The sequence below is a fragment of the Dermochelys coriacea genome, chromosome 14 (genome assembly GCF_009764565.3).
Source record: "Dermochelys coriacea isolate rDerCor1 chromosome 14, rDerCor1.pri.v4, whole genome shotgun sequence".
Taxonomy (NCBI): domain Eukaryota; kingdom Metazoa; phylum Chordata; order Testudines; family Dermochelyidae; genus Dermochelys; species Dermochelys coriacea.
In genome coordinates, this window is record NC_050081.1 from 11,027,855 (window position 1) to 11,037,580 (window position 9,726).

At 37.0% G+C, this 9,726-nt stretch overlaps 1 protein-coding gene across 2 annotated transcripts in view; it reads left to right on the forward strand.

Moving 5' to 3' along the window:
• The window catches only part of MMD (monocyte to macrophage differentiation associated), a 29,461-nt gene extending 20,840 nt beyond the window's left edge, over positions 1 to 8,621 (forward strand). For both annotated transcript variants that reach the window (XM_038372107.2, XM_043496378.1), the window contains exons 3-7: positions 884 to 1,044; positions 2,380 to 2,454; positions 3,256 to 3,357; positions 4,789 to 4,858; positions 6,523 to 8,621. In XM_038372107.2, the coding sequence (XP_038228035.1) occupies positions 884 to 1,044; positions 2,380 to 2,454; positions 3,256 to 3,357; positions 4,789 to 4,858; positions 6,523 to 6,723 (609 nt within the window). In that variant the 3' untranslated portion in view covers positions 6,724 to 8,621. The remainder of the gene's footprint in view (positions 1 to 883; positions 1,045 to 2,379; positions 2,455 to 3,255; positions 3,358 to 4,788; positions 4,859 to 6,522) is intronic.
• Positions 8,622 to 9,726: the final 1,105 nt, after the last annotated feature.

Sequence of the window (9,726 nt, forward strand, 5' to 3'; positions counted from 1 at the left end):
AATCGTATAAAAGTTTACTTTTTAATGGTGACCACCAGTGCTTAAGGTGTTTTATGAGTAATATACCTCTAGGCTCAAGTATTCTTTGGGTTTATGTGGATTCCATTAAATCTGAGGATGGAGGGAAAGGAGAAGACTAAGTTGCATTCAGTGTGAACTTCAAATTAAAAGGTAAACATGTCTCGAGCATTAGTCCATATGCTGTGGTACTAACAGTGTAGTACTCAACATATTTTTACAGTTATGCAGTTAGCTTACATATTCTAATCTTTGTAAAAGGGCATTGAGGTCTGTGGATGGAAGGCAAAGGCATTATAGAAATGCAATTGTTGCATTCTTTGTGTCGTTTTTAAGGATCCAGTACATGCATTTGTATTTTTGTCTCCTTTATGTAATAGGCACCAGTTCTGTGCTTTTAAGTTGGTTTGTGAACTCTGGTCTTTAAGTTACAAACTGTTTTGTTTTTCAATCCACAGTGCAGACTTTTCTTGAATGATCTCTATTGTCTCCATGCTCAGAATTTCCATTTATGCTACAGGGAGTTTTGCATGTGGATAAAGTACAGTATATCTACAGTGTAGATCAAGGAAGAACTTTGCATCCTGTAATTCTGTTTTTCATGACAGAGTTTTTAAAAGGTGAATCATTGTCAAATTTCAGAATGCAGTGTTTATCATGAAAAACCTGTGTTTTTCCACTGGCTGTATCCATGATTGCATTGGTTAAATTAATATTTCTTTTTTTCTTTTTCCCAATAACACCTGAAAAATATATAGTCAGGACCAGTAGAATACTACTAGAATACTACTGGAATGGGTGGGTGATTCTACACAGTGGCTGGGGATAGAGAATAACATCAGTGTTCTTATTATTGTTTCCTTAGTTTCTCATTTTTCCAGCCATTGTGGGTAGTGCCCTCCTCCACCGGCTCTCTGATGATCGATGGGAAAAGATAACTGCATGGATGTATGGCATGGGCCTCTGTGCACTCTTCATTGTTTCAACAGTATTTCACATAGTTTCCTGGAAAAAGAGTCACTTAAGGTATCCACAAAGCACTCACTGTCTGTAATATTTTTCGTGCTGCTTCTGAACTGGTCAGATTCAATTACCCTGAGTAAGCAGACCAAGGAACACTCCGCCCCTCCCCCCCCCGCTTTTGCAGAGCATTGTGAGGGGTACGTTATGTACTGTGTAATAGATTCTCCAGGAAACCTTCATTCTGTTACTGCAGACCCTTTGTTTGCAAGGCTGGGTCACTAAAATAACAGTATACTCTGTCCGTTGGGAAGAATTACTCCAGAGAAAATTTGATGCATTATTTAAAGAACACGGAATACTGTACAAAGTGTAGCTTTTTGTCACATTTCTGTGTGCCTGCATTGCGTTTCAAATATGAGTTGACTTCTATGAAGATAAAACTCAATATTTAATAGGACACTGAACCAAAAATAACTTGGTTTATTTTTAATAATAATCTTTAATCTGCTAATCTAACCCTTACCATTATTTCTGATCACTTTCTATAGTCAGAACATAATGAATCACTAGATGTTCCTGATTATGTCTTTATTAAAATAATAGTATATACTGCCTTCCATCCCAAGACTCTGAATCACTTTACTAGATACGTACAGGACAGAGCAACACAACAAAACTACACAATTTATGCTGGCATTAACTGTTGCAGTCAATGGATGTCACAAGCAACTCAACATTATTCTGTAGAAGAAAATTGCTAAATTAAAAGTGAGGTGGATTTATCTCAATATAGAAATGTGATTGCTGGCTGGATGTTTCGCATTCTGCCATACATTGAGCTAGACACAGAACCTGCCAAGTGGTTTACAATCTAATACACAGTTGACCAGACGAAGGTTCTATTTCAAAGTTAGTCTAATAGCAGAACTAGGGCTAGATTCTTGATCCTGCTATGATTCCTCTGGGGTCACAAAGCGGTCTTAAACAGCCTCTTTAAGGATTCCCCCTGCATAGTGCCTGTCATTGGGTAGTGTAGCATGGAGCTGCTACACAAGCTCTGTCTTGTCCGAGCATGGGTCATGGCTGGGGAAAAGACATGGCAGGAACACTGTTGTACTCTGTTGCCTGAGCCAACTGGCCCAACACAGATCAGCCTGGAGGCTGCTGGAGGCTGAAGGCTTAGCCAGCCCTGAAATGAGGGAGCACAGAGCCAGACCTGAGCACTTGGTGCCTATTCTAGTGTCTCAAAGACCAAGAAGCTTTACTAGGGTACGTGAAAGCATTTAAAATTGAGAAACTTTCACGTTAAACACAAATCTTCTGCTTTTTCTTGACAGAGAGGAATCATGAAGTTTTTCCCAAACTTGTATTTTAGCATTTTGTTTTTTCCTTTGTTAGGACAATGGAGCATTGTTTTCACATGTGTGACAGAATGGTGATCTATGTCTTTATTGCAGCATCCTATGCACCATGGTAAGAAATCAAATGTATATTTTCAAGGGGTTAAAACTTCCTACACTGTATTATCAATATGATTCCCAAATCATTTTTTCAAAGGCTTTGGGAAGTAGTTGATTGACAACATTATTGAACTGGGAAATGAAATATGGCATAATCCCCCTGGGATTTAACTATGCTGCCTCCTCCCTCTTTTGTATTACAAGAAGAACAAACTGTTTTTGTCACTTTCTTTGTAATTTTGAATGAATTCTGAGCTACATGACTAGAAATTATGGGCCATAACCTTCATTCCTGCTTATCCAAAATTCAAACTGACTTCAGTGGGACATCAGGTTATGTAAGGAATGTAACAGGGCCCCTAATTTTTACCTTAAGTTTTAAAATTTGGACTGAAGAAGAAAGGGAGCTAGGTTACAGTGATACTCCTTTTGAATGAGCAATTGCTAAGTTATCCAAGTACTGCAGTTGTCTTTTTCACTATTCTACTGTCATAAGCCAAATGCTATACTTCACCTTAGACTTGTTATTGAAAATACTCTTACCATCCCTTTTTAGGGATAATGTTAGAAAGGGATTTTGAAATAGAAAAAAGTGCTCTCTCTTCCTCACGTTTGTCCCAACACACCTAGACACTACTTAGTTTAGGTTCTCAAATAAGTTTTCTTACCTCTCCAAGAAGTCCTAAGATTATTTCCCCTTCCCATGTTCTAAATAAAGTTGGCCCATGTTTTAAAATAAAGAAAAATCTTTCTAAGTCAGTAAGTTCCATTCAGTCATCACTTCTGTTGTCTATTGTAATCTTCACATTTTCAGGTTAAATCTTCGTGAGCTTGGACCTCTGGCATCTCATATGCGTTGGTTTATCTGGCTAATGGCAGCTGGAGGAACCATTTATGTATTTCTCTACCATGAAAAGTAAGAATTCTAATTTGCATTAAACTTTAACTGCATTTGAACTTGCTGCTTTTTAAATCCTCCTGTAATAAAATGTCAGCTTGTCTTGCATATTGACTTAAGAACTTCAAAATAGCAGAAATACATAAATAGAAAGATGCAAGTTTATATCTTGTGAACAACTATTTGCACCCACTTTATCACATATAAATTTACAGTAACTTGTATAGCTCACATTTAGAACAAATTTATAAATGCTCTTATATGTCTTCTGTGGAAAGCTAAGACTCAGCCCAATAAATACATAAATCTTGCTGGTGGAAAGTGGTCAAGGAGAGGAGGAGTATCTTTATTGACTTCATTCAGTAGTTTGTCTTTACTGTCCTATTAAATCTGTTGATGGGAGTTGAGGGAAATGTCTGGATAATAAAGATGTCTTCATTGCTTCCATATTATACTATGCTAGTTAATTGATACAACATTCCTTATAGGATTACAGTGCAATATTAAGTTGCACATAGAGAGCTTACTAAGCCAGGAAATTTCTACAATGCCCCTGTTGAGCTATTTGAAGAGGGCAGTCTATTTAGATTACACTATTGTTTCTTGAGCCTATGTGACTGCCTCTCATTGCATGCCTCATTCCCAAGGAGCGAGCAACTAATCTTCATAAGTCTTTTCCCACCTAGTAAGAAAGAAGAGTTGAAACCATATGCATTGACCCACTTGGTGGGAGACTCAGTGGTAGTTACAGGTACATCTCAAAAGTATGGAGAAAAATTGATATATTTAGCCATATATAGAAAGTGTATCAGCAATGTTTCTAGCATAGTGTCATCCTCTTTCCCTTAATTAGAAAAATATCAGCCCTCTGTTAAGTAAATAAAACCTCAGTGTGATCTATCTGTATACAAAGTCTTTAGGTGGTTGATGTGCATCTGTTAGTTTAAAAAGTCATACATTAGCTCAGTGGTGGCCAACCTGTGGCTCTTCAGAAGTTAATATACGACTCCTTGTATAGGCACCGACTCCAGAGCTGGAGCTACAGGTGCCAATTTTCCAATGTGTCAGGGGATGCTCACTGCTCAATCCCTGGCTCTACCACAGGCACTGCCCCCACTCCACTCCACCCTTTCCCGCCCCTATCCCTCAGCCTGCTACACCCTCGCTCCTCCCCAGAGCCTCCTGCATGCCATGAAACAGCTGATTGGGAGGTGTGGGGAGGGAAGGGGAGGTGCTGATCGGGTGAGAGGTGCTGGGTGTGTGTGGGTGGGGAACTGATGGGGGCTGCTGACGTATTACTGTGGCTCTTTGGCAATGTACATTGATAAATTCTGGCTCCTTCTCAGGCTCAGGTTGGCCACCCCTGCATTAGCTGTTTTGTCTTTTTAAGGAAATATTAAATGTGCATTAAAAATTCATCTTGTACCTTTCCTTAAATTATTCCTTTAGGTATAAGATTGTTGAACTCCTTTTCTATTTAGCAATGGGATTTTCTCCTGCTCTGGTAGTGATATCCATGGTAAGGAATATGCTGTTAATGTAATAAATACCTTTCCTTTTATGGGAGTTCCAGTGAAGTTCCATTTTGTCTGTATAGCTGTTAATTTCAGTTCAACACACTGTTATAAATGCTAGTTGTAGAAGCACTGAAAGTGTTTAGCCATCTGTTTGGGTTTAATGGTCCTTAAGCTATAAGGCAATGAACTTCCATCCATTATGTAGATTTTCTTTCTTTTAAAAAAAAAAAAAAAAAGCTTAAAAGAATCATGTAGGGATAGTACTTCTATTTCACTAGAGCCAGAAAGAATCAAATATTGCATTTCAGTTCCATACACCAAACACCATGTATTTCAAAGCAAAGTATTTGAATTGTAATATTTATGACTCCGTTCAATACTTGCTTCCTTGTCCCTTGAAAATTCAGAAGGAAGCTTTTAATTTAGAAGTGTGGCATAAGACTTCCTGTAGTCCTGATTGGCTTATTCACTAGCTGTTTGTAAGGTTTTTTTGGTTGGTTCCCCCTTCCCCCGTTCTGGCCCAAAATCTACAAATAGGTTAGTCCTTCCCTCTTTTAAAAATGACTTGCCTTAGAAGAAGGCTGGAGAATAGTCTGACTCTTCCTATTAGAGGCATCTCCAGATTAATGGATATAATGTGTTTAAAAGTTGAATCACAAGTGTCACTACTCAGAACCACCCCAGTGACCTAATTAACTTCTCTGCAAGAATTTATTATTTAGTGACCATTATACCATGCCATTGGGAAATGTATTTTTTTTTAAATCATTACATCCTCCTAGTCTGTTCAGTATAGTTTGAAAATTATCAAAATAGCCCATTCTCAGCTCAAATGTCTTGACAATAGGAATAGACACAATAGTCAAAGTATATTCAGAATTGCTTATCAACTTTCTGCAGCATGCATAACTATAATCACTGTTCCTGCAGCAAACCTGAATACAAGCCATAAAGTATGCCTTCAAATTCTATCGTCTTGAATGTTGTCTGTAACTCATGGAGATAAGCTGCATACAATCATGTCTCTCTTGCCTGTTACATTCATCCTTATGTGTTTGTGATTTCCCATGTGCGTACTCCACTCTCAACTGGGTAGAATGTCAGACCTGCTCAACTCTGAACATGTCACCTGATATTGCTTTGATAATAGTAACCTATCAAACATGTCACCACACACAAAATCAAGAATAGCCATTATATTGTAAATACGTTTAAGTACATTACAGCTTGTTGTTCAAACTGCTAGAATTGTGAAGTGATGAATCGGAAACAAAACTATAGCAGCAGAAACAGTGACGGTCTAACTTTACACATGTGGCGTAACATCTTACATTGATCACAACGCCAGGCCAGTGTTCAGACAAACTGAGTCTGAAACTCCAAGCTGAACAGTAAGCATTTAGGATTGGCTGCCCTGTTCGTTCTGTTCATATTAGCTGTCACATGAAAAGGTTTAGAAACTCACCCACAATTAGGATCAATATACTACGTACTCCAAAGTGATATCTCAGAATAATATTGTCTGGCCTTTTAAATGTCATTAAATAAGTCGTCCGTCCATCCGCTCTCCCCACCCCAATAACAAGACCTAGAGACTTATTAACTCTCTGTTCCAGTTTTAATTTCTGAAGGCTAACTTTTTTTTTGTCTCCTTGTTAATTAACAGAACAATACCGATGGACTTCAAGAAGTTGCCTGGGGAGGCTTAATTTATTGCATGGGAGTGGTGTTCTTCAAGAGTGATGGAATCATTCCATTTGCCCATGCCATCTGGCACATGTTTGTAGCTATTGCAGCTGCAGTTCATTACTATGCCATTTGGAAGTACCTTTACAGAAGCCCTGCAGACATTATCCGTCACTTATGATTTAAAAAAAATAATCTGCACTAGGCCTCCATAACAGTATTATTTGATGTAAGGAATTCTGGGGAATTGAAAAATTGCACAGGAAAAACTGCACTGAAGTCAGTAGTTCTCTGAGTACATTTATTGTGAACAGATGATAAATAATGTGTCCTGGAATTGCCCTTCATACAGTAAGTACTGTAAATAATCAAGGCACTATAGTACAGTACTGATAGTCCATTCCACATTAGTAGAACTGAGTTCCTGATGTTTACTAACCAGAATTTTTGTATTCTAGATTAATTTTACAGTTTTTACTATATGAATTTTTCTAAATTAGTGATTCAAATTGTGAAAGTCAGTGCAATAGCAAAGCTGTAACTTCTTTTGTTTTAAAATTGGTTTCTACCATTTTTCCACTAGCCATTTAATAAACATAAATCATGGAGGGATAGATCTAGTTTTACCACCCGTCATCTTGGCATAATATGACTTTTATAGAAATTTTAAATTGTTTTTTTGTAAATTTTAAAAGTACATTTATTGAAATGAAAACACACAACTGTCATCTATGCAGTTATTCATATTGCAAACTCTTGCAAGAAAATGTTACATTCCACATACTGTACTGATAAGCAAACATTATACCTCTTCCAAAAGTTTTATTACAAGTGTGGTTGTAACTACAAGTTTTTAAAAATTATGAATTTCAAAACGTGGTTCCGCCAAGCTTGAAATTGAAAACATGCTGCTCACTATAGTATATTTAGTTACTTAGGGTTTGTCTACATAATGGAGTAATTCAGATTGCAGGGTATGATTTGTAAAGTGCACTAACATGCTACATGTTAATTGGTCCATATAGACCCAGATGCTGCACATGAAAGGCTCCCTAATGCGCTTTAACATAATACTGTTCTAAAAAGCACTACATTAAAGTGCACAAGGGAGCCTGTAGTGCACACCAGCAGGGTCTATATCAACCAACTAATGTTCAGCATACCCCTATAGTCCACTTTACCATCTGGCTTATCAATGAAAGAAAAAGTATTTCAGACAAGTAGTTAATACCAGTCAAACATTTTAAGACACCTCCACACATGCCATCTATAGAGACAGTTGAATTGATGAGAGCAGACTTTTCAAAACTTGGCAGTATCAATGCAGGTGACCAGCTATTAAATATCCCAGTATCCAAATTACAATGAGGAAGCATCAGTAATTGTCTAGAGGAGTTAACATATATTGGTGCTGAAACATTAAAGCTGGGATATCAAAAGGATCTCAGTGGAGTTGGGTACCAGTGACCCCTGGCTTTGAGTGGGTGTTGTATATCTAACTCCCTTAGGCCCCTTCAGAATCCCAGCTGAAACTGGTACATTGCAATTGCTGATAACTTAGAGTATTTTATAGTTACTGGTCTTCACGCACTTGGCCTTTTAGTGAAGAAAGCCTGAAGAACTTGATACAATATCTCTCATCAATTTGGGACCTTAAAAAGAGCAAAACTGGGCATAGCATATTGCTATTTTCTGTACAGGAAAACAAAACGTAGCAAAACATGATTGTAGAACACGTGCATTAAATATTTAGATGTAGAAACTTCACTGTAATGCTGTTTGTCCAGTTATAGTATCTGTCCCACTACATTATCAATGTCTTATATTAAGATTGACTTGATCCTTTTTTCTAATTTACTCAGTTTTTCATGTCAGTGTTTTAAAAACTAAAAAAACCAAACATGTTGCCTTTTTCAGATTTTGTTCTGGGTATTGTCTGTCTTCAAACAATAGACTAGCACAATAGGGATGTTTTTCAAGGTACTATTTAATATTTCATCTGAACTTGTCAGTGGGTTGTTTGCATATTTTCAAATCTGTACATTTCTATAAAATTTCCAGGAAGGGACACTTTAAAAATAAATAAATGAATCGAGGCATGGAAATGTGTTGCCATACAGTGTTAGCTGATGACTGGAAAACAGCACCACTACAGCACCCTAGTCAAATCTCTAAAAAGCATAAAAATGGAACATCTGGGCAGACATTTCCTTGTATGAGAGTCTTAAACATGTGGATGCCTGCTTTTTTTTAACGTCTGTTTCCATGTTTTTCAATTCTGTGGGTTCATCTATTCTGTTCAAATACAGCACTGTTAAACCACTAAAATCTATGTAAGAATTTGCTTTTTGTCAAAAATGGAAATTTTAGCTTGGATTTCTTCCATTATCTTTTAATTAATTTTCATGGCCAGTTGTTTGGAGTGTTTAATAGTGAAAATGGTTTTTAAATATTTGAACTCGCCAAAAATATTTTGAATTACTGTATTCTAGTCTATATGAATTTGAATGTACTAGACTGTAAAAATAAATAAATAAATATTTTGTGAATTTGGAAACTTCATGGTGGTGGGGTTTTTTTGTTTTTTTTGTTTGTTTGTTTGTTTGTTTTTGGTACCCAAATGGAGCGCTAAAGCCAGTGCAGGTATGCCAACTTGTGCTGCAATCATATCTCTGGTTGTAGTGTAGATATACCCTAAAACACTAGTCCAAAATGTACAAACAAAGATCGTCCCTGCCCCAAGGAGCTTACAATGTAAGACAAGACACAACAGATGCATAATCCTGCTACATGGATCTACTTTGGACTGTCTTCTGTATTCAGAATTTTGATTCATTAACCAAATTGCTTTTTGTAGCCAATAATTTGACTGCTGAAAGCTGGTACTTGAATTATAATACACATTTGTTTTAGAAGTTTTTTGACCATAATAATCAGTGACTGAATTAAGTGAAATTACTGGGGATATTTGCACAATTTTGGTTTAAAATTAATGTTTAATATTTTTTCAGGCACCGCAGCATATAGGAGTCTTACTTTACTTCTGTCTGAAACATTTTTCTATGAGTCACCTCCAGAATTCTTTATTTAGGTCAGGGTTATTTTAGCCTCCAGAGGAATCCTGTGACTGTGGCCGTCATGTTGACATCATGTGCTTGACTACGTCTTTTCTCATGGCTTTGCT